This window comes from Aplidium turbinatum, chromosome 4, assembly GCF_918807975.1.
Source record: "Aplidium turbinatum chromosome 4, kaAplTurb1.1, whole genome shotgun sequence".
Taxonomy (NCBI): domain Eukaryota; kingdom Metazoa; phylum Chordata; class Ascidiacea; order Aplousobranchia; family Polyclinidae; genus Aplidium; species Aplidium turbinatum.
The window spans coordinates 23,768,527-23,794,723 of NC_137475.1; the positions used below are offsets into that span (position 1 = coordinate 23,768,527).

At 39.6% G+C, this 26,197-nt stretch overlaps 1 protein-coding gene across 1 annotated transcript in view; it reads left to right on the top strand.

The window, feature by feature from the left end:
• LOC145768997 (uncharacterized) overlaps positions 1-26,197 on the top strand; it is a 62,712-nt gene that overhangs the window by 26,741 nt on the left and 9,774 nt on the right. The window contains exons 7-11 of the mRNA XM_082580598.1: positions 631-810; positions 2,613-2,695; positions 17,161-17,305; positions 19,789-19,965; positions 20,303-20,479. Of these exons, the coding sequence (XP_082436724.1) occupies positions 631-810; positions 2,613-2,695; positions 17,161-17,305; positions 19,789-19,965; positions 20,303-20,479 (762 nt within the window). The remainder of the gene's footprint in view (positions 1-630; positions 811-2,612; positions 2,696-17,160; positions 17,306-19,788; positions 19,966-20,302; positions 20,480-26,197) is intronic.

Genomic DNA, 26,197 nt, shown 5'->3' on the forward strand with positions numbered 1-26,197 from the left:
CCCTGCTAGGGAGAAAGATTCCGGATCGACCAGCATACGGATGCTGACGCTTTCCTATAGGATATGGTGGCACACTTGCGCAGGGGACCAGGGAGAGAAGGGATCAGTTATAAATAAGAGGAAAATCATCTGCTCGCGATACAACGCACTTTTATGTCTTCATTAGCAGGAAAGTTGTAGCCGCATTCCGTTTTGTCACGGACGCTCCTGAGGAGCACTTGGATGACCAAATTGAATAGTAGGACAGACAACGGAGAGCCCTGATGGACTTCCTGCCCCACAGAGATATGGTCGGTTTCACCGTTGCAGCAACGGACGGTGCAGGTGTTACAAACGTATAGGTCAGAGTTCCACTCAACAAGATCTTTAGGGGCGTCAAAATGACTCAGGACTTCGACTATGTACTCATGCCAGAGGCGTTTCGGATGTCCAGAAACAAAACTGACAGATTCTTTTTGCGCGACTGTGCATCCGAGAGAATAGTGTCGAACATGAACACATGTTCATAGACGCCCTATGTGGGTATGAATCTCTTGTTCTCGGCTGACAACATTTCCCTCCATCCCCCTCCCATCGCTGCAGGCGCCCCCTTCTAATACGGCGGCATAAATTTTATAAATATTTTGGCAGATAGAGATTGGCTGCCAGTTGCTGATATCATGCTGATCACCCTCCGGGTCTTTGCATATGAGTATGATTTTTATGGATCTGCACTGGTCTGGCAGGCGGCGGTTGATCCGGTAGGTCTTAAAAAGGCTGGCCAAGAGTCCCCAACCTTCCATAAATCGGCATCCAGGCCGGATAGCGACTGTCAAAACAGCGACTGTCATAATGGCGACTTCATAATAGCGACGTAATGAAGTGAGCGACATTCCAAACAGCGATTGTATAAATGCCGACTGCATTAAAACAGCGACTGTTATGATAGCGACTTAACACTTTAAGTGCCATAAAAATGCCCCATCTGGCACCTATGTGGCATATTTTTGAATTTTATTTATTGTAGGCGCCAAATTTGAATTGGGTGGTTCTGTATGGCACCAGCTTGACAATGATTGCCTAGTCTAGTTGATCTGTGATAAAGTTTGTAAAGTATTTTTAGGGTAGTTTTAGTTTACAAGTTTACAGTTAGAATTAGTAGGCTAAGGTATTGGAAGTACAGATGCTCAGCTTCTTGGTCAAAAACGTCATGAGTCAGAATCGACCAAATATAGGGTGAAGTGTGTGAATACCATCCAGGCAAAAGCTGTTTTATGCCTTTGCTGCTGTAACTTTCATTTGCTATTTTGTCATCTTAAACCTTAACTTGTAGGGTTAGAAAATAGCAAAGCAAAGGTAAAGTAGTGAAGGCACTATGTAGAGAGGTGTGGGGGATGGAAGGTATGTGTGGAGGGGGTGAAAGAGTGCGTGTGCGCGTAAGCCTTGGATTTAATAAAAGAAGTGAGGTCGCTGTTGTGGTAGTCGCTGTTTTTGATGAATCGCTGTCGTGTAGTCGCTCTATTGACAGTCGCTGTTTTAAATGAATCGCTGTCGTGTGGTCGCTCTATTGACAGTCGCTGTTCTGACAGTCGCTATTTGGAACCCGAGCCCATAAATCGTAGGACAATCCGTCACAACTATGGGCGGAACCAACATCAAGTGGCTGGTGGACCGCCTCCACTTACATTGCTGTAATGGGACCTCCATTGTCATTAACCAGAGGAAGGTTCACATTGCCGTGCTCGTAACGGAAGATGTTCATCCACTCAGGCATCTGCGAACAACTCTCAACTTTAGGAGCAGTCGAAATCTCTCCTTAATTTTTTGAGGCGGAATTTCGCAGAGATAGTGACACCATAACAATTTGCTAGCACTGCCGAAAGATAGCCTGTAGAAAATGTGATACTGGCAATGGGAAACTTACTGAATGCGAAAAATACGCCTCGCAGCAATAATAACTGTCACGACACTATCAACAAAACTATAGTTTTAGTTTTAAGAACTTATAATTTGTGGTCCTGACTTAGTTTGAAACGCAACTAAGTACACAATACGCATGTTTGCTATATGTCGTTTCAATGATAGTGCAGGTGTCGATTTCGACACCTTCCATCGTTAACGGTAGGCCTATAAACTTTTTTCAGTCATCCTACAGTAGTGTTAACTGTCGCTGACGTTTCTAATCAATTAACTTTCTGTTTCTTTGCTTGTTTCCTGCGACTCACATTATTGCGTTGATGCATGTTATGTGGGGCGTAGGCTGTTGGCAAAGTAGCGAAGGTTAGTCTACCAAAAATTAGAGCCCAAAAATCATGCTTCTCTAATAAAAAATAAATAAAGAGTCCAAACCATATATACTAAACTCATGTTCAGCAAACAAGCGTTTCTAAAACTATACTGTCTTCACCTTTAGTGCTATAAATTATTAAAACACTGGTTTGTAGCACTGAAGATGAAGACAGTATAGTTTTCGAAACGTTTGTTTGCTGAATATGAGTTTAGTATCTACATTTTGGGCTCTTTATTATTTGATTAGTCTACCAGTTCTGATATTTTCATGGTAGTTTATGTTTTGGGGCTACAAGGATTGCCTTAGTCCGGAATAAACTAAGTAATAACGGTGTTGTTGCTAGGGCTAACGAACGAGTACCAATGGATTGGTTTAAATGATCGAAGAAGAGAATCTGACTACAAGTGGACTGATAAGTCTCCTTTGGTGAGGTGTTTGCTGAAAGATTGATTACGTTATGGATATGTGACAATTAAGATTTAAAATTCTTTTTATATCCTCAAACTAAACCTTTCCAAACAATCATTGTGATGATCTAAAAGGTATGCATCAACGTTTTTGACCTGTCAATGCCAATGGCATAACCAGGTCCATTTTACAGAAAAGGCAAAGAACTGACACTGTTTTTCCAAGAAGGAGGAGATAACATTTTCAGTGACGTCGTAAACGAAGGCGATATAAATCGCTTTAAAACTGAGATTAGCTTAAAATATTAATTGATGAGGAATATTAAATTTCTGTCTTAAGAAGCTTGGACTAGTCATTCGGATTGCACTTGCTTTTTCTGGTTGTTTATGATTGAAGATAAAGCAACACTAATGAGAGTTTCTAAAGAACAAACATGCTAAATCAAGATAACACATCACTTCGTGTTCATATAAAAAAATTAACAGTAGGCTGACTATAAGTCGTAAAATAGATAGAGAAGAAGTTGACCTCTTTCTTTACATGTCGAAAATCGAACACATTTTAATAACAGTTGTTAGAAAAGTGGTTACAAGAAAGCCTTCAAAGTTTCTTGGGTTCACTGCAGTACAAACAGACTAAAATACAGTGGTTGCGGGCAACAGTTAACCCTATCTGTAGTGACACGGGGTTTTATGAAGACCCCCTACTCTAGTAGTGAAATATTTCTCAGCAAGAAATATATGCTAGAAATGTGAAATTTCTTGACTTTTAGTTTTTATTCTTTGCGAATTTTCTGAACCTACACTGGTCATTTTTCTACCTTCCTGCCCTTCACAAAAAGCATTTCGTCTCAGGTGGCCAGACATTTTCGTGCAATGCTAGATATATATAATTTAATGTTAGTGCAATATAAATGTTAGTGTACGGTAATTACTTTGAAATGTAAAAACGCCAAAAATGCCATATATATATATGCCATATTTATGAGAAAAGGTAATTTTTTGTTTAGTTTAGCATTACTCTATGTCAGTGGTTCTCAAACGGTGTGCCCGGGCGCACTGGTGCGCCCCAGAGGTTATCTAGGTGTGCCCAACAGCATTCCTAAAAAAGTATTCTAATAAGAAAAACAAAAAGAATAGTTACCATATTAGATCAATTTTCTTATCTGCTCCTTCCGTTTAACATCATTATTACGATAATTTCAGGCACGGTCGCAGACATTCGGTAATACTTGTATTTGTTGCTCACAATAGCAATTGTCTATTGTTGCTCACAATAGCAATTGTCTATGTGTGTTTTTTGTTGTTGGAGTAGATTCAGAATGTAATTGTAAAGCAGAAAGAAATTGCTAGTTGCTGAGTTAGTGTTCATAGAAAAGGTGGTAGAGGTGTTAATAGTAGTGTACTGGAGGTAGTCATTAATGAAGTATAGTAGTAAATAACTGTAATGCGGATTTTATAGCTAAGAATAAATTTCGTTGATGTAAATATCTTTTTTTTTAGAAAAATTTACTCTTACATATGGATAAGTTTCTTAAGAGAAAGCGTGACATTGATGAAGTTGACGCCGAAAGTGACCAAAATTTAAGCGTAAAAAAATGTACTAGTAATAAAGCAAAACCACGACCGACTCGTAAATATGATGATAGCTATCTAAGTTTTGGGTTTTCCTGGATCGGAAGTCATGATAATCCTTTGCCTGTATGTTTAGTTTGCGGAATGAAGATGGCCAATGAATCAATGGTCCCTAGCAAACTTGCTAAACATTTTAAAAAGAAACACTTTTATCTAAAAGATAAACCCATAAGCTATTTTCAGAGAATGTCTGAGCAACAACAAAAAACAGCAAGTTCCTTTAAGAGTATAGTGACTGTTTCTGATAAAGCTCAAATTGCTTCTTACCAAGTCTCTGAACTGATTGCTCAAAATATGAAAGCTCATACTTTAGGTGAGTCAATTATTTTGCCTGCTTGCAAAAAGATTGTCAGTACGATGTTAGGAAACGAAGCAGCATTAAAAATAAGCAAGATACCTCTGTCAGACGATACTGTTCGCAGGCGTATTCTGGAAATGTCTTCTGATATTGAGAAAAATGTAAGTGGTAATAAACTCCACTCTTCAGATTTTGCTCTGCAAGTTGATGAAACTACCGACATTACCAACAAGGCACAACTCATAGCATTCGTTCGTTTTATTAACGTGTGACTACTAAAGGTGAGGACGTTTTTAACATTCTGAATGACTACCTTGATAAGTGGCAGTTATCGTGGAAATCGTGTGTAGGCATTTGCACAGATGGAGCACCTTCTATAGTAGGTTGTATCAAGGGACTTGTATCTTTTATAAAGAAGAAAAACGAGAATGTTATTGTAACTCACTGCTTTCTGCATAGAGAGGCCTTGATGTCAAAAACCTTAGGAGAGAATTTAAGAGAGGTCTTAGATGAAGTTGTTAAGATGGTAAACTTTATAAAAGTAAGACCTGCAAAATCGCGGCTATTTGAAAAAATCTGTACCAATATGGAATCTCAACACAAACGATTACTTTTACATACCGAGGTGAGGTGGCTATCAAGAGGCAAAGTGCTTACTCGTGTACACGAGTTAAGACAAGAACTTCTTGTATTTTTTGAAGCAATGAAGCAGTCACATTTTTGTGATCTCTTGCAGTTGCAGTGTAAATTTTGGATTGCTAAATTACAATATTTGGCAGATATATTTCAGCATCTCAATATTTTGAACACCAGTATGCAAGGGAAAGGGCAAAACGTTCTTACATCCACTGACAAGATAAAAGCGTTTCAGAAAAAATTACACGTTTGGAAAAGTGCAGCGATTAAAGGTAGTTTAGAAATGTTCCCATTGGTAACTAATACTTGCAAAACTGAAATCCTTCCACTTGTAATTGAACATTTATCAACTTTAGAAGAAAAAATGAATTTTTACTTTCCATCACTTAACACTGCGCAATATGACTGGATTAGAAATCCTTTTTTAGAAAGTACCGTACCTCTGAATATAGTTTAACACTGGCAGAAAAAGAAGAACTGGCAGCTGTGTCCACAGATCGTGGATTGATGATGAAATACAAAGAGTGGTCTCTTGAAGCTTTTTGGATTTCTATCAGAAAAGAACATGTCGCGATATCTAAAAAACCACTGACTGTTTTATTGCAATTTTCAACGTCATATTTATGTGAACTTGGCTTTTCTACCCTCGCCACAATTAAGTGTAAAAAGAGAGGAACTCTGCAATGCATCGATGAGGAAATGAGAGTTTGCCTCTCAAACATAAGACCGAACATTGAGAAAATCTCACAGGCTCATCAAGCACATGTTTCCCATTAATAAAAAGATAATTTCTTTATTTTTGAGTTTTATATATTTATTTGACTTAATTATGACATTTCAGTGCATTTTTATATAAAGTGTGCCCAGAATTATTTGTAGTATTGTAAGTGTGCTTAGACTGTAAAAAGTTTGAGAACCACTGCTCTATGTTATAATCAGTAGCGCTGCCAGGGAGGGGGGCAAGGGGGGCAGCTGCCCCTCCAATGTTTTAGGCATCATCTTTTTAATTTTTTTGTATCTTATTACATATTATTACTTTTTTTTAATTTTTGGATCCCAACCTGAAGTCTACTCAAGTTGCAAAAGGGGGGAGGGGGTAAATCTTTTTCTTTTATTTTAAATTTGTTCTTCTTACTGCTGTTATTATTATGATTTTGTGATTCTAGTCATGTACTTTACCTGCTGCCTGTTAGACTACGTAACAATTGTTACCGGCAGTCCAGCAGATTGGTTCTTGCTTAGTTATTTTTAGTAGTTGTGTAATATTTCATCATTTTTTTATCTCGTAGTGGAAAAACCCGAGACAATGCTAACAATTTGTCGTAACAGCAGCGATTACAACAAGGACATGATTTTTCACGTCTTATTTAAGGATTTGTTTCGTAACCAGCAAGGTCGTTGAACCGTGTGGAAATGTATAGCTACCGGTATGTGAGAGACTGCTTTTCTAAGTTAGTAGAGTAGTGGCAGTGCATAGGCCTACAGCATTGGGTCATTACCAACTCCAACTGACTGTTTGTCTGTCCTTGCAAACATTGAGCCTGCTGCACTACGGCGCCAACGTGCTGTTCTTTCCCTGAGCCGTAAAGCCCTAAACCCTGGCCATCCGCTACACACAACGGCGCTGAGATATCCACCAAAGCAGCGGCTAAAATCAAGAAAGCCATTTGTACGCTCTGCACAAGACCTTCTGGCAGCCTCTGGTGGAAGCCCTAGCAAACAGTGGTGCCACGCGGCGTGGTGTGAACAATGGTCAAGCAGCACGTCCCCACTTCGCCAAGTATTCAGATCCCCGTCCGAAAACCAGCTGGGCCATGGCCTCTCTAGACTTGCCTCATCAAGGCGTAACCGTTTGCTCACTGGTGTTGGACGCTATGGTGCAGACATGTTGCGTTGGGGCTTGGCAGAGAGTGCTGCTTGTGAGTGTGACGAATTGCAGACGGCAGTCCACATTATCAAGGATTGACGGCTATATAGATCATCCCATGGTATGGAAGGCCTAATTTCCATCGATGACGACACCAGGCAGTGGCTAACCAACGGATGCCCTGACATATAGCGACAATACGAGAGAAGAAGATTGGGTCATTCAATGTTTTCATAATAAGGATATAATCAGTGGCGTAGCCAAGGGGGGTTTTGGGGTTTTTAACCCCCCCTTTGGCATGCGTGTGACGTCACGATATTGAGAATGATGCTTTCAGTCTCTTTATGTCTCTAAAACAAAGTTTGACTAATTTTAAACGAAACTGCATTAAAAGATCGAGTTTTGCCCATACCAAACATTCAAATATCTTAGCCAGGAATTAGCAACAAGAAAACATAGAGCCTTTGCTTAATTTCCGATAAATGCCGAAGAAAACATGATCTTATTCTTTTGCTATGCCATCGGACAGCACCATTTTACAGGAATATTCACACCCACATTTTTGTTGAAAATGCTCTTAGAATGCACCAAATTCAAAGTAATTTTTCAAATTTTCTGGGGGAGACCCCCAGCCGCTGAGTGTTGTCTTAAGCAAACGTGCTGTTGGGCTTCGCTCGTCGGCCGTCAAACCCCCCGCCCTTTCAAAACTCATGGATACGCCACTGCAAAGCAGACAAGCAGTACAAAACAAGACAAATTAAACAATATCACTGTCGTGCAGTGATATTTTGCCCCCTCAATGTTGAAGGTCTGGCGGCACTGGTTATAATTCAAAAATTTCAATTTTGAAGCTATTTTTGGAAAAGTAGAATAAAAACCGTCTTTCTGACGTTTTTTCATTTCAAACACTTTGTTTCAATAAATTTGTTGAGTAAGAATTTAACTTCTATACGCACAATACACATGGCTATTATCTTGTAAAATATTTGGCTCTGTGATTTTCATAGCTTCCGTTATTGGCGATTAATTAGCACGGAGCTAAGATAGCTCGTGACGTGCTTTCCTCGAACGAAAACAGTTCGTATTAAGATAAGGTTAAACAAATCTTGAAGATTTTGGGTATTTTGGCAATAACGGCACCATTTAGGCCACACCAAAACGATTCTCCTATTAAATTGGGTCATTTTGTAAATGCATCAACGAATACATTTAAATCGAGATCAGTTGACCTTTCCTTTTCGATGTTAATAATACCGAGGTTGCTTGGTCTAAGCCTTTTGTCTGTCATATCATCACGCAAACATGACTTTCAAACTCACTGCTGAAAAACTTCTTTCTGAAGAAGCACTTGTCACGGGGATTGTGATAGCTGTTTTTTACAAACAATTGGCCTAGAGTTCGTGGAAATGAAAATCTTCTTTGTAGGGTTTAATTTTGCTGATTAATTCCAAAAACTGACTCAGTGTAGGTGAAACTTCTTGTCAACGTTCTGTGAGTCTTTTGGCTTGTTGGAATTTATGCAAGGGATAATCAGAATTCAAGTGAAATACGTCTGCAATAGATTTCAAATCGCTTTTAAGAAAAAACATTTGCTCTTGAAATCAAACACTGAATCACCCGCATTATGTTGCAATTTGCACCAGCAAACCTTCTCTGCGATTCTGTGTTAATCTTCTGCAGCATACTGTAAGGTAAAAAATGCGCGCTCTAAATGCACCTTTTGTTCTTTGACTGCTATGCCGTACTCTGCCCATTGTTAGTACAGAGTGCAGCAATTTGTAAGTGTTTGCAATCTTTGTTTGCCGTTAATCACTTCTCCTTCATTAGGAAGTTGCAAGATTAAGCTAAATCAATAGCAGCCTGTCACTGAGAATGTATTTATTTTTCTTCGCTGTGATTTTCTGTCAGTTGCTTTCCTAAGGTCAGTACTAGTTTACTGAAGGATGTTTGAAACCTTTTGTCGAAGTACAATAAATGAATTCTGTAGAGATAGCAAACATTATGTAGAAACATTTATGCAACGGCAATCTGACAAACAGATAAGAGCGATCAATTACATTTAATCGCGGCTGTTATCAAAGTTCTACGTCATACCCTAACTTCAAAAATCATTAATTAAAGAGTGGCTGAAATATCCCATAGAACAACACACAACATATCCTCGAATTGCAACAGAAACACATATTTGACGTTCTATAGTCTTGACGATGTTATCTCGTAAAACGGTGAGAGTTTCTACAAACAACCAGAAGGTACAACAACAGGTGACAACCATTTTGTATCCATCGCCAACATTGCCATGCACCACGTCATCAAATCAGCTCCCAACATACTGAAACAAGCGGAAATATTGAAATGCTTTATAAATGATATAATTTGAATATCATTTGACCAAAAGATCACAGAATTGATAAAACTCAACTTAATTACAGCATTTTAAATCACGACTTGAAACTTACTGTCAGAGAAATGAAACCTCTCAAATCGATAAAACTGTTGTATTTTGAGACGTTAACCACCCCATTTGTAAAACTTCGAACTTTAAATTTGTGACCAACAACTACACTAAAGAAACAGCAATAGACCGCTTGTACCTCAATGGTAAATCGCACCACCCCACATTTACAATACATTCAATGCAATTATATATGGAGATTGGAGAAGCATTACGAGTTAGGAGATGAAACACAACACGACTACACTGCAGCACTTGAACAACTTAAAAAGAGCTTTAAACTTTTCCCAAAATATACCAAAGAAAAAATTCAACTTGCTGAAAAATGGACAGAACGAATACCTAACCAACAGAAAAAATGCAACCACAACAAAGAGAGTAATCTGGACTACGGTACTCCGATATGTTGGATGCTGACATACATCCTGGGGATAGCGCCTCAAGTGTAAGCACTAGGATGTCTAGGAGCTCGTCACGGATAGTTGCACAAGTTAACCTGCAGCTAAGACGAGAGGAGCTCCAGATACAAGCCGAGGCCGAAGCAAGAGCTGCTGAGGCCACTGCGAGAACTGAGGTAGTACGAGCTGAGGCCGCTGCGAGAGCTGCTGAGGCCGTACGAGCAGAGGCCGCCGCGAGAGCTGAGGCCGAAGCGAAAGCTGCTGAGGCCGCTGCGAGAGCTGAAGCGAGAGCTGCTGATTTCGCCTCAAAGACGCCCAGTTGAGGGCTGAACAACGTAAGGAGGTAGCTTTAGCTGCATATCGATCAGAGATGGGCTCCGGCGTAGCTTTTCTAGCCATTCCAGAAGTGAACATCAATCGCGGTGAAATTTGCATAACCTTTTCAAGACGCCTGTTCAATCCGTAAGTGGTCCAGTACAATCCACATGTTTTCAAGCGGTTTCAGGAGGTCTCGGGGACGCAGCTAAGAGTCTTTCGAAGGCTCTAGAGCCAAGGTCTGCGAATTATAGCCGAACTCCTCCCCCCAGAACGTACAGGTCACGGAGCCGCTATCAGAAGTGATGTTTTGCCCCTTTCATAGTTTTCTGCGCCGCTAGTTTTTGATCGCCCAGCTACACGTAATTTAAGTGGTTGTGAGAGGCGTGTCGCGTCTACTGATTTTAACGTGTGTGAGGATCGTGATCGGGCTGTGCATGTGACTGAGCCCCTCACCCCCTTAAGGGATACAGCTTGTCTTCTCCCTCTAAATCGAGTTCTCAACAGCAGGATTGCTTTAATTGGTTACGATGGTAACAATATGCCATTTATCTTCTTTAAAAATCGTGTTACGGTACGGCCTTGTTGGCAGCTTCTCCTTTTAAAGGGAACTCGTTTGACTTTGTTACAAGCAGCTTGTGTTAGAACAGCTGCACGAACGATTGCTAATTTGGTTTCTGACACCTCTGGCTTGTCAGAGGAAGACAAGATAGAAATGTCGTCAGCTTGCTTGTCTCAACGTTTTGGAGTTCGTGGAGGTCTTTTTGCGGAACCGGAAATTAAGAAGTACCGCTATGGTAGAAAATTGACTTCGATCTATTCTAGTGATTTGAAAGAGTTTAAAGATGAATTATCACAGTGTCTGCTTTACGTTCAAGCTTATGGTCAGCGCGATAAATTGGAAGGACGTTTTGTTTTGGATTTGGCTAAGCGACTCCCGTTTGACGCTAAACAGCCCTATTTTGACTTTTTTAGGTGATCAGTATGGTAGCACTAATGAGCCTAATTTTCAGAGATTGTTCGATTTTGTAGTACGGGGGAAGTGAAAGCAGGCTACGTGTTGAGGGATATTTCGTGCCTCGCCCCCTTACCTCGTACCTCGTGCCTCGCCCCCGAGCCTCGCCCCCTTACCCCTTACTTCGTGCCTCGCCCCCTAACACTTCAGATTTATGGTTTGAGCCTGGTTCTGTCTGCGGTGGTCGACATTTGTCTGAGCCAAGAACAGTCGGTTATTTTCGCAACCATTGTGTATAGCGTGTACCTATATGGTACCAATTTCATGCATCGTCGTGTATTATTCTTATTGATGTTCATTCTTTGCATGCCCTTTGTATTTGCGTATTAACCTAACCGTGAATGATTCAAACAATTTGTGTATCGCGTGTCTTTCATTTATTGGCTCACGATTGTCGTCAATTCTTTTTTAGTTATGCTATGTCAGACTGTCATAACTAGGGATCAGATGTTACGGACAATCGTTCTACAAATCAAACATCACATAAAACCGTTAAGGTCTCCTTAACCTGGCGTCTTACATCATGAAATATTGCTAAAAAATGAGCAGAGATTTCATCATCCCTTCGTAACACCTGTAAAACATTGCACAATCCTTTTTAACACCTGTGGAATTGTCTAACAATGCATATCTACTATTACGTCACAGATGCAATTTATGTGGCTTAAAATATCCCTAGTCAGTTTCGTCATTTTAGAATTGTCGCTGGAAAGGTTGGTCGAATATTAAAACTGTTTTGCTTGTGCTTACCAACTAGACGAAATCTCTGTTATTTATCCTAGTAATCTGTATTGTGGTGACTAGTTTTAGTGAGTAGGCTACTGTGTTGCGTCCTTTTTCGACAGCCTGTGGCTATTTTTTCTTGCAATACAATTCGTGAAAAGACCTTTTCAGAAGAGTATTTTTTTGGTGTCATCGCATACAGACGAAAGGATTCGGTAATTTTATGTTACAACTTTCCCACAAAGATATTACAGTTTTCCGCTGTGACCAGACTGTAGGCTACACTAAATTGCGTTTGTTTTTGTATTCGTCTTGTTAAACTGTTGTAATTTACTTGATGGATGATATATAACCATGTATTTCTTGAAGTTTGTACCAGTACTGTAGCCTACATTGTTGAAAGTTGTGGCAGAACATCAGTTTAAAATTTAGGCTTGCAGCTTTTGATTTTAACATTTGTAACCATAGCCACTCTAAACCTTTGAAACATCTAAGATTAGGCAAAGACAAGATAATTTTTTTTAGAATTCACAAAACAGAAGTGTAAACAAAGTTGAATCATTTTTTTATCATTCTTCAACCCTATACGTAAGTTTACTTTTTTCAGAGCCTAATTTAGCTTGTAGGTCTGTTTAATCTGGTTAATCTGATTTTTAAACATTAAGGTCAAGTGCTGCAAAATAAATAAACATAGTTGGCACAAACCTTTTAAGAGAGAAGCCAAGCTGGGAGTCGAACAGGCCATGCAGTGAACTTTAGCACACCCTCACGCTAGGGTAGTTTACAAAAAAAGAGATTCAACAATTTTGCACGCCAGGAATTGTTATGCTTTAATGGCGGCAGCAGAGACCAATACGAAGTGTCAAAAAGGGGAAAATCTCCAAGTGGATTCTACAAAAGTAAACCCTTCCTGGTTATTTTTTGTTTATGGATGTTGTTGCTTAAATCTAGTTGAAGTTCATAGTGCTGCCTACAGTGTTGTTCAGATGTCATATCATTTTTGGAGTAAATGATCGACTGTAAGCCTGTGGCATCTTTAGAATTATAGTCCAGTTAGTGGAAAAATTCTGAAAAATCAAAAGAAAGCTGTCCTACTATCTTTGTAAAGAAAATTTTCTTTGAAAAGGTAGCCTACTCACGGTATGGCGCAGTCAAACCCAATGCTTTACATTACCCTTTTGTAGCCTGATTGAAGATCTAAAGACGTTACTTAAATGCACCCAATAAGAGCAAGATCGGAAGCTGAGTCAATGCTAAAGTAGCCTACAACTGTAGCAGTTTAAATTTGTGACTGCTTGCATTATGTGAATTACGGTCCTAAACTACACTAGATTCACTGATGAATTTAATGAAATTAAAGAAAAATGTAGCCTAATCTAAGTACGGTAAGAGAAAGTTGAGAAAAGTAGGCTAGTACTCGCAAGCTAAAGTTGTTGAAGCAACCATAAATTTAAAAGAAAATGATTTTTTTTCCTGGTGACAGAACCCTTTTATAACTTGACATGCTGAATCATTTAAACGAAATGCATTCTACCATATTTTGCAATTCGCTAGTTGTTGGAATTGACAAATGTATCAACAAACTCAAAGATATCGTCAATGAGTTTAAAGTTTCATGAAAATTAATTTCATCGTATGTATGATGTGAACAAATTTAAACCATTTGTACAACAACGACATTTCTCAAGACATTTTGGATGAGTTGGTACTTTTGATGGAAAGCTACGCAGCAAACTTCAGCTGGAAACCAAAACTAACCACTCCATAATATCCACACAAGGAAATCGTTGATTGCAACTGCCGAAGCGTTTTTCCAAATAGTTTGTTGTGATAAATTTTTGTTTGTTTTCATGTTATAGCTACCTCCAAAAGTTGCGATTTGAGAACGTGGTTTTAGCACATTGAAATTTGTAAAGAATTGTTTGCGTTCCACTATGACTCAAAACTGATTGAAAAGCGTAACTATGCATTGTTGTGCATCAATTCAGACGTCGCAAGATTTTATGATTTGATGCTGTGATCCGTAACTTTGAATTGCAAAAAGTCCAGAAAAGGTTGAATTAAATCAGGGGTGTCGAAAGTCCAGCATGCGAGCCAAATCCGGCCTGCAAGACATTTTTGTACGGCCCCGACTGTTGTTGTACAATGTGTTATTTTGGGCCCGCGGACACACAAAAATCATACAAATTCAAATTGCATTTTTTAGAAATTTAATCAAGACAGTATTCTCACAGACAAAAGCCAGGCGAGAAAAAGTAGAGTCATTGTTGCTTCATTCGCGAAATCAACTATTATTGCCTAGGCCCTAGAGAAACTGAGTAGCCTAACACAAACATGCAACGCAAGATACAAATTAGTTGTATTTTAGCTAAAACATTATTTTGGGGCCCAGTTGTCGTGTTGGTTTCGAGAAGAAGTAGAGTCATTGTTGCTTCATTCACGAAATCAACTATTAAAATTGCCTGGAGAAACTGAGTGATACAGTCGAGCATTCATTCATTTTCTTGCCAGGAAATTCAACGATTGATCTAGAGATTTTGTCGCAAATGTAGGGGGAGAGTGGGGTAAGTTGGACAACGGGATTAATTGAAAAACTGCAATTTTTTAACTCCTCACATTTTTTAAACTGCTGCCATCTTGTGAAACATGACCTTTGAACCTTTTCGTCATATTTTTTTTGGTTTGATCATTTGATTTTGTGTTTTTGAACTTTATAAATTTTTTTCATAGGTGATCTAAATTAGTCTGTAGCTCAGTTGTTTGTTCGGTTAGCGAAAATTCTGTTATTATGTAATGATAGTAGATGTTGTCAACTTGTCAACACCAATAACCACAGCATTTGCAGGAGCTTAGACTCAGCTTGAATCTATTAATAAATTTTGCTGATCAGATCATGTAGGGTTAGTTGGAAAATTGCAGATGGGGTAGGCCATGTTGAAAAGTTTTTCCAACAAATCCCTGAATTTTGAATAAAGCTGTTTACACAGTAATATTCCTATTTTGGCTTACAAAATGGTGTAGGTTATTGATATTTACTTTATTACTTAAACCATCAGTGATAACTGCATGTTTTGTCATTGTAGGCTATAGCTGTGTAATCAGTCAAAAATCTGCTACTAATTTCTCTGTATTTTGAACAATATTGGCTTTACAACATGCGCACCTACAAAAAAAAACTGAAAGATGTAAAATACCTCAGGATGTTATGGAGAGAGCAATGGGTGAAGTTCTTGTCAATAAAAGACCATGCTTTGCTGTTACCAAAGGATTTAGGATCCCGCATATGACATTGCGAAGGTATGCTACTGTGTGAAACATCGCAGTGAAGCACTGGGTTCAAGCACTGAACAAAATGTAGGCCTAATAACACTACCAAAATATGGATAGCCTACTTTAATAACAGATCAGTTTTTGACGACAATCATGCGAATCTTCTTGCTGAGTATCTCCTGAAAGCATCGAAACTTTATTGTGGCTTGTGCACTAAGAAAGTAAAAAGATTAGCTTATCAATATGACAAAGAAGCTAAGTTAAAAAATCTAACTTCCTGGAATGAGTTGAAAGAAGGTGGAAGTGATTGGTCATAAGACTTCATGAGCGTCATCCTGACCTGTCTTTCCGTACTCCAGAAAGCACTTCTCTCAGTTGCACAACTAGCTTCAACAGGCACAATGGTAGCACATTTTTTGAAAATTATTCTTGTCTACTGGAGAGAGAAAAATTTACTCCTGATAAGGTATGAAACTTGGACGAGACTGGGTGCAACACAGTCCAGAAACTACAAAAGGTGATTGCTGCTACAGGTCTTAAACAGGTTGGTGCTGTGGTTTCAGCTGAACGAGGGCAAGTTGTCACGTTGTGCTGTGTCACGTTGTCGCGTTGTGCTTGTCACGTTGTGCAACATAAAAAAGTTTTTTATGGCCAACACAGAAAGCTTTTTAAATTTTGAAATGGCAACACTAAGCTAAATAAACTTAGACTTGAAATTGACTTTTTTTAACAAAACTTAATGTTAGTAGTTGCGGCTAATTACTTTGTACAGGTACGAGTTCTAAAAAAAAGTCTTTATTTAGGAAGTAAAATTAATTTTAAAGTGATCTTGATCTTATTGATTTTTAAGATCATAGTCAAACAAAAAAGTGATCTTCAAGATCACATCACGATCTTGATTTTCAAGATCACACTGTAATCCGGGAACATCGTGAATCTCGAATCTCGGCTATGCTGCCGACAAGACAGTGCAGCCGCACCCGAGTGGTGAGGGCGCTGGAACGGCAGTCGAAAGGGTGCCGGTTCGACTCCGCTCAAGAGCAAGCGGCTGTGTCTTATACATATCAGTAAATTTATTTACTGAAGGCCTACTTATATGCTGCTTCAAGGTGAAAGGTGTGCCTGGTTGTGTGCACAAATAGTTTTGATTCGGGGCTTGATTTTGATTAGTGTCATGCAGAAAAGGAGCGATCTGGGCTATGCTTAATTTGAAGGGTTTCTTTTTGCCTGCGAATGTCAAGTAAGTGACATATAGATGAAATACGGATTTTTTACATTGCAGTTAAACGTTGGAAGTGGTTCGATGATCAAGCGTTTTACTCACTTAATTATCGACTATTTATCGTAGCTTGCTGCAACACGCAAGCAAATGTGCTCTCTTCAAACTAAATTCGATACTTTGTAGGTTTGCGCTTACGATGGCAACATTGTCTGCCCGGATAGCTCAGTTGGTTATCGCGTGACTTCGTGAACGAGAAGCTTCAAGATCAAGCGGCGCTGTTTGGACTCTCGGGGTGTGCGCTTGAGCAACGAATTCTAAGGACTGCTCTCCATTCAGCGGCACCTAATGGATGAAATAATTCTTCGGCAACAAGACTTTAACAATCGGAAATTTTACTCTGTCAATTTCGGTAATCGGCCCTGCATCCAAAGCCACTACAAGTATGCGAAACTACCAGGAATAACCCATCAAGGCTTTGTCAGTAAGTGGATAAAGATTCAAAACCATACCATTCAAACCGTCAAGTCTTCCCGGCACACTTGCGACCCGCACTTGTGTGGGCAGCACACAGTTTAAGAATCCACAACGAAACGATGACAGCTACGTTTTGTAGGCTACAAAATAAAATTTACAATTGTTTACTTGTCAAGGTTTACCAGAACTGGTTGAAGGGACAGCCTAATCGATTGCTTGCTGGAAGAGAAGACTGTGTGGTTATGATTCACCATAGAAACGGTCGCTGGAATGACGTGCCATGTCGTCATCGCATTCCATTTACATGCAAAAAGGCGCCGGGTTAGTGAGGCTTGTAGAGTAGATTGATTACTGGCATAAATAGGAATATGTAGAGTGAGTTTTCTTTTATATTTTCTATTATTGTGTATGACACAGATGATGTACATTCTGGTAAAAAAATGTGAGGTACAGTACAGTAAGGTACTTCCCGCTGCTTAACCCTATCTTAATACGAGTTGTTTTCATACGCGAAAAGCACATCACGGCTATTTAAACCCCGTGCTAATAAATCGTTAAAAACGGGAGCTATGAAAATCACAGAGCCAAAATATTTTATGAGATAATAGCCATGTGTATTGTGCGTATAGAAATTAAATTTTTACCCAACAAATTTATTAAAATAAAGTGTTTGAGTTGAAAAGGCGTCAGAAAGTCGGTTATTATTCTACTTTCCCAAAAATAGCTTCAAAATTGCAATTTTTGAATTATAACATAAAGTAATGCTAAACTAAACAAAAAATGCTTTTTCGCATAAATGTAAGGCATTTTAGGCGTTTTTACATTTCAAAGTAATTGCACTAACATTTATATTGCACTTACATTAAATTATAATATCTAGCGTTGCATGAAAATGTCCAGCCACCTGAGACGAAATGCTTTTTGTGAAGGGCAGGAAGGTAGAAAAATGATCAGTGTAGGTTTAGAAAATTCGCAAAGAACAAAAACTAAAAGTCAAGGAATTTCACATTCTATCATATTTTCTTCTGAGAAATATTTCACTACTAGAGTGAGGTGTCCTCATAAAGCCCCGTGTCGCTATAGATAGGGTTAAGCCTACCTCGGGACCAGACGATTTTGGGCTAATTAAGCGGCTAGACCTATTAAGAGTAGACAAATTTCTGCCACTCCTATACGCATAATTGACTACGGCCGACTGCACTATTGGTAAAAGTTGTTAGATCTGTTAACAACTGTACACAACGATCGATTCTTTCCTGTTATTCGCCACACATTTTGCAATCCACCGAGAATTGCATTTTTTGCCAGTTGTGTCAGCAACGAGGCGTGTTTTGTACAACCCAACGATCAAAGAATATTAAGAACTGAGTTGGCAGCGTTATTAAGCGTAAAAATGTCGAAAGCAAAACAAAAGATCGGCAGCAGTGGCCGAGTGGTTAGCGCGTTGGGCTCGCAGTCGAGAGCCTGTATGTTCGACTCCAGCCACCCGCACTTTCTGTTGTTTCTCTGGGCAAGAAACTTTACGATAATTGCCTCTACCCAGTGATCGATTTCGAGTAATGGGTAGTACCAAATTTCAGTCATAAATAGAGTAGACAACCGGAAACAGACATTGCAGTCGGCTGCAGCGTGGGTCAGGTGTATGTCGAAAGGCGTACACCGATGCATAGCGCTCAAGTCCGCTTTCCCGCAATGCAGGATAAAGATAAACAAACAAACAAACAAACAAACAATATGGTGACGTATTTTGCACAATTTCAAGAAAATGTAAAAATTATGATTCTTAAGCGTTTTTTTTTACTGGAATTAATAAAACTAATTCTGGATGAGACCAAATTGGGCTTAATAAGCAGGTGGGCCCACTAACCGTGTGCTTAATAAGCGTGGACTACTGTATGTGACTTTTAAACAACTGATATTTGAACGTGCTGAAATTTGATCTGACTTTGTTGCAACGTTAATTTTTCAAACTTAACCACCCCGTATTCATAACATTTCAGTCTAATTAGTGTTTTTGGCTACTTGAAAAGACAAAAGATGGAAATACTTCTACAGAAACTCAATAATCAATAGCTTAAATCATACAAGGCTGTAATTAAGTACAACATACTGTAAGTTCCATGAAATAAGCTGAAACAAATGGAAACATAAGCATCTAAGCAAACCAGACTATGGTTGACAGACTCTAGTGCAAACTGCTGCACTGTCGGCATATTTACTTTTTTTTTCTCAAAAAAATTGAGAGAGTTTATTCTTTGCTAAAAATGACAAACGTGAAATTTTTATTTTCACTGCATTGAAAGAGTTTGCGTCCTAACCTGATGCGTCCTTGCCCTATGTTTGTACATGGGCAATGGGCATGGTTTTAAATTTTTTTTTTAGATGGCATCACTACAAATAGGTCCTTTAGCTAAGGGATTTCAGAGGAGGTGCGAGATCTTGCTCACACGATACTGAGTATGAGATTCCATCATCCTTAAAGCCAGTGCTGGTACGTCTCGATTATTATTCTCACACAGGTGTCTGATTTTCTTAACTGCGTACGAATGGGGAGTAGGGTCGTTTTTTTTTTGTTATTGTGGCAATGGAAAGCATACTGCAGAACATATTACAAACAATGGTATAAGTCTACCATCATCCGTCCAGAAAAGGGAGTAAGCTAGAATATTTGCGTAATTTGGCTGATTTTACCAAAGTTTGCTTGCTTTCTTCATCAACATGCTAAAGCAAAAAAAAAGATAGACCCGTTGCCACAAAGGCTCAAACTCCACCTGTAATGAAGTTGCTTTATTGTTGTTTCCCAGTTCGTTGCAGTGACTACCCGAACGTGGAACACGCCTCGCTGGTTAGCCCGAAACGAACGTACGGTGTCGGGGAGATTGTTCGTTATTCTTGCAACGATGCATTTATTACATTTGGTGCAAGTACAGTGATGTGCACCGAAGCAGGAAGATTTACAGCGCCTACATTTGTGTGTGTCGGTAAGTAGAGCTTTGTAGGAATATTGCAACTTTTGCTTTCACCGTTTTCATTGCAAGCATTCAATTAGAAAATATTTGTCTCTTGTACTTCCATTACTCACCCAGACCTCCATCTAACACGAAAAATCCCGAAACTATCTCTTATTTTTTCTAATGCACGTCATTGAATTGGTATGATGAGCTAGAAGGTTTTTCACCTAAAGCGCGACTGCTTCTTCAACTGGAAATAAATCACAACTCTCCATTAACATACGGAAATATCCAAACTTGCACTCTAGTATTATCACTTTTCTGTATCCACAAAATAAATTCGAGTTTCATAAACTTTCCTCCCCAGATGCTTGCAGGTCTCCTCCGTTTATTAGGAACGGCTATATTCCTTCCATTCGGGACAAGTACTCAGTAGGTTCAGTTCTTAAGTATGCTTGTAAGCGGGGCTACATTCAAGTCGGAAGAGCCTTCATCTATTGCAGAGATGATTTACGATGGTCACCACCTAACATTAAATGCACAGGTAATCCGAAACGACTAACTTATCAACAAAGTTATTTTGAAACAGATTAACAAACAAACGTTGACTGGTCTCATTTAGTATTCAATGAGGCTAAACTATTTTTGCAATATTTTTCTCATTATTTTTCATTCTTAATTGATCATGAATGACTGTGCCATTTTGATTGATTATCGGGCAATTTTGTGTCACTTTTGTGCATAGCCGTACAGACCAAAACATTTTGGGAGGCAGAATAAAAATTTTGCCCAAATTTGCATGATTTTATTGAAATTGTTCAAATATACGTAGCCTATTGTGATCGATTTCGAATAATGGGTAGTACCAAATTTAAGTCATAAGTAGAGTAGACAACCGGAAACAGACATTGCCGTCGGCTGCAGCGTGGGTCAGGTGTACGTCGGAAGGCGTACACCGATGCATAGTGCTCAAGTCCGCTTTCCCACAATGCAGGATAAAGATAAAACAAACAAACAAAAAGCTATCTGTGTTCAGATTGAAAAAACCATTCATAACCGCAGAAAAGATCTCTGTTTCAATCCGTCAAACACGATAAAACGCTTTTCATTACATGGCAGTGACGATCGGTGAGGGAAAGCAAGGAAAGCAGTGCTTACCTGAGCGAAAACTATGCAAAATATAATGACTGAATTCTAGGTTTAACTTCTCATTATTTTTATCACGTCTATTTTAACATGAAAATTACTGTGTTCGTGACTAGAATTACTCGTATCGCTTGTAAGTAGTCTAAGTCCTTACCAAACCGCATGTCTTGCCTATAAATGCCAATTAACGCAAACGTTCCTGTCAGAAACCACCACTGAGGCTCCAGGGAAATGCTCTCAGAGCGCACAAAATTGGAAGTGTTTTTCAAAAATTTTTGGGGGAGGCCCCCCAGACCCCCCGCTGGAAGTGTTGCCTTCGGCAACACGCCTACGGGCTTCGCCTGACGGTTACGCCCTTCGTGCCTACTACCTTGCTGCAGCATATTTCCAAGTTGCTTTCCCAACGGTTTAAGCCACTAAACGTCACAGTTACATGGAATAGTTCATTTTGGTAATTATTTCTTTATAGAAGGTTTAAGTACGAAATCACCACAATCGGTACATATTTGACACTTGACTGCAAGAGCAGTGAGCATTACACAAAGTGCAGACAGGTTAATATTTTGACATAGGCCTACCTGTGATTATAACAAATTGATATTGATTACAAATGAAACAAAATGAGAAATTTTTTTAACAGTGGCAAAAATTCTATTAATTTTTGATAAAAATTACAGAAAATCATTAAATCAGCATATAGATTACTAATTTTTGATGCTGTGTTCCAACATATAGCCCAGCTCATAACTTCGTCAATGTCATCAATCGTCAGTGGTGCGTCACGAGTTTAACAAATTGTTCTGAGTGTGTCGCTTCGAAACTTATGAAACGTTTGATTCCATTCGAAGACGCAATACACCAAAATTTCAGATAAAACTCTTTTAGGGGTTCGCGACCGCTTCAAAGGCACCGAAAGGGGTCCGCTAAGAAATATAGGTTGAGAAACACTGGTGTAGCTGACTCAATGTCTGCAAGGACAGGCAAACAGTCAGTTAGAGTTGGTCGGAGACAACCAGTGACAGTTTGCAGGCAGTTGTTAATTAGCCTATGGGCAAGGTCAGTATGGACGCTTCTGCACCAAGTATTGCAGCACAGTATTCAGCAGGGGCGTAGTCTAAAGCTAAACCAATTGTTCTCTGTTTTGAGTGGCTAGCACCATTATCTTCATCTAAAAAAAAACTAGACGTAAACATTTAATGATATGTTATGTGGTGGCGAGATTCTTCCGTCTCTTGTTCTGGTATATTAGACCTTGCTAATCTGCATAGGCTTTTTGCTTGGTGGATAACTAGATCATTTTACGTTAATATTTATATCAAATCCATCAGAGAGAGAGAGAGAGAAACAGAAAACTTTTATTTCATCTATTGCAAGAATAGCACGATACAATTGTTACGGACAATTGTTCTCCAAATCAAACGTCACATAAAACCGTTTTGGTTTACTGAACCTGGTGTCTTACATCATGGAAATTGCTAAAAAATGAGCAGAGATTGCACAACTCCTTCGTAACACCTGTAAAACATTGCACAATCCTTTTCAACACCTGTGAAAATTGCTTCACAATGTTTATCACTGCTACGTCACAGAAGCTGGTTACATGCAGTTGAAATATCTCAAGTCAGTTTCGTCATTTCAGAATTGTCGTTGGAAGGTTGGTCGAATATTAAAACTGTTTTGCTTGTGCTTACCAACTAGACGAAATTTCTGTTTTTTATTCTAGTAATTTGTATGGTGGTGACAAGTTTTAGTGGCATACTGTGTTGCGCCCCATTTCGACAGCCTGTGGCTATTTTTTCTTGAAATACAATTCGTGAAAAGACGTTTTCAGAAGAGTATTTTTGGTGTCATCGCATACAGACGAAAGGATCCGGGAATTTTATGTTACAACTTTCCCACGAAGATATTATGGTTTTCTGCTATGACCATAAAAAATACAAAGACCGTCATCTAGCTAGTGTTTGTACGGAAGCACAAGAAAGAAAAATAAAAGACGTGTTCTTGTCAGTAGGGACAGAAGCACATCAAGAAAGAAAAATAAAAGACGTGTTCTTGTCAGTTGGAACCGAAGAACTTCAAGCTAAAAATTAAAGACGTCTCTTTGTTGGTCATTGGCAAGGAAGAAGATTGAAAACTATCGATCTGTGCTTGAAGATTCAACTGGACGAATCCAAGCAAGTTGTGTGGAACTTTCAATAGCCGAGATTGGAAGACTCCAGGTGGGGTTGGACTTGATATACCCCTACAACTACGTACTGTGCATTTCTATTTTTTACGGTCATTGCTGTTAAGTTTTCATAACTAATGTAATTGTTTGTGTGTGTGTAATTTAATTTTAATTGTTAAGCCCAGTATTTAATATGTCTACACTCGGTGTCGACAAGGACTCGACCGCCGTCGACTCGATTGGGTTTAAACCTGATGATGTTCTTTGCGGTCGGGCAGGCCATTCTGGGGAAGGACCCAATAATGATGAGGCTAAGTTAGTCAGGGAGGCCTGGTATCTTAGAAGGGATATTTTGACTCGAATTGGGGAACTTTCTGTAGTCATACGAGCTGAGGCCGTCGCGAGAGCTGAGGCCGAAGCGAGAGCTGCTGAGGCCGCCGCGAGAGCTGCTGAGTTCGCAATCAAAGACGCCCAGTTGAGGGCTGAACAACGTAAGGAGGTAGCTTTAGCTGAATATCGATCAGAGGTGGGCTCCGGCGTAGCTCTAAGAAGGGCTCTTCTAGCCATTCCAGAAGTGAACATCAATCGCGGTGAAATTTACTTAACCTTTTCAAGACGCCTGTTCAATCCGTAAGTGGACCAGTGCAATCCACATGTTTTCAAGCGGTTTCAGGAGGTCTCGGGACCGCAGCTAAAGATCTTCCGAAGGCTCTAGAGCCAAGGTCTGCGAATCATAGCCGAACTTTTCCCCCAGAACGTACAGGTCACGGGGCCGCTATCAGAAGAAATGTTTTGCCCCCTTCACAGTTTTCTGCGCCGCTAGTTTTTGATCGCCCAGCTACACGTAATTTAAGTGGTTGTGAGAGGCGTGTCGCGTCTACTGATTCGTGTGTGAGGATCGTGATCGGGCTGTGCATGTGACTGAGCCCCCTCAGCCCCTTAAGGGATATAGCTTGTCTTCTCCCGCTAAATCGAGTTCTCAACAACAGGATTGCTTTTTTGAATACCAAAATGGTTGGACGTTTTTTGATAAGGCGGCCTTGATTGGTTACGATGGTAATAATATGCCATTTATCTTCTTTAAAATTCGTATTACGGCTTTGATGGCAGCTTCGCCTTTTAAAGGGAACTCGTTTGACTTTGTTACAAGCAGCTTGTGTTATAACAGCTGCACGAACGATTGCTAATTTTGTTTCCGACACTCCTGACTTGTCAGAGGAAGACAAGATAGAAATGTCGTTAGCTCGCTTGTCCTAACGTTTTGAAGTTCGTGGAGGTCTTTTTGCGGAACCGGAAATTAGGAAGTACCGTTATGATAGCATATTGACTTCGATCTATTCTAGTGATTGGAAAGAGTTTAAAGATGAATTGTCGCAGTGTCTGCTTTACGCTCAAGCTTATGGTCAGCACAATAAATTGGAAGGACGTTTTGCTTTGGATTTGGCTAAGCGACTCCCGTTTGATGCTAAACAACGCTATCTTGACTTTTTAGGTGATCAGTATGGTAGCACTAATGAGCCTACTTTTCAGAGTTTGTTCGATTTTGTAGTACGGGAGGAAACACGCAAGTCGACTGATTTTAGCATTATGCTAATGGGCGATTCTGGTGAGTCGCAGCATTTTAAAAAGTTTGGCAAAGGAAAATTGCCTTCATGTCCGGTTAGGCAGACGTCGGTAAAACCCCATGATAATGTGATGTCAGGAAGTTCGCAGTACTCGACTGCTGTTGGCGCACCGCGCGGTGGTGAGGCCAGACGTAGAAACCTACCGGCATGTATTGTTCGTCACGTGGTCAAGTTGAACATCATTTTTTGTCTGATTGTAAGGAATTTTTGCGCTTGACACCTAAAGATCGGAGAGATGTTATTGTGAAAGCTGGCAAATGCTTGAATTGTTTGCGCCAGCATATGGTTAGGGACTGTGATCATGTGACCAACTGTCATAAGTGTGGGCCTAACAATGATAGGAAATATTTTTTTCTCTTGCATGATTTTTATGTGACGTCACGTGATTCTCTGGATTCGGTCGGCAAAGATGATGCTTGTGCCAGAGTTCCTGTGCGTAATGTTAAGATTGGAAATGTTAAAGGAGCTTTTAACCGCATTTACTGCTGCTCGTGTTTTGAATCCAATGACGGGTAAATCGAAGTTGGTGTATTGTCAGCATGATCCTGGTTCGCAGTTGACGTTTGTTTCGAGTGATTTGGTGTGCGAACTTGGCCTTAAACCGTATGATAAAGCGTCGTTTAAAATGGATACCTTGGCTGGTCAGAAAGCTGCTTGTGCTGACTTTGTTAAACTCAACATGAAGTCGTTAGAGACGGATGAACTGTTTTGTGATATAATTTTGGTGGTTAACCCAGCTTGAGCTGACGATGTTAAAACTTTACCGTATAAGCAGGATTTAAGTTGTTTCCGTCATTTTCATGACGTGAATATGTTTCATTTGAGTGAATGTAGCCTAGTACTGTAGATGTACTGATTGGCAACTACAACGCTTATTGGATGTGGGCTAAAGAAGAGCGTCTTGGTGAGAATCGTAGTGAACCACATGCTTTACTCACTCCGCTAGATTGAATGGCTTGTGGTGGTAAATCACCCTTAGATGAAAGCGTTGCTAACGTGTGCAGAGTGCAGACGTCTTCAGAGTCGGATGTCATCTCTGGCATTCAGTGTAAAATTGAGTCTCGTGACATGGAAATAGCAGACCTGAATAAAGTCATTCAAGATTTGACATTGCAAAATGAAACCTGTGAATTATCTCGCAATGACATTTTGGCTAGAGAACTTGTTGAACCGAATATTGAGTTGAAAGATTGTCGATTTGAGATACCTGTACCGTTGAAGGAAGATATTGATTTACCTAACAATTTTGTGTTGGCGTTGGATAGAGCTGCTGCTTTAAGAAAACAACCTGAACTTCGTGATTTCCTTACTGACACCATGAAGG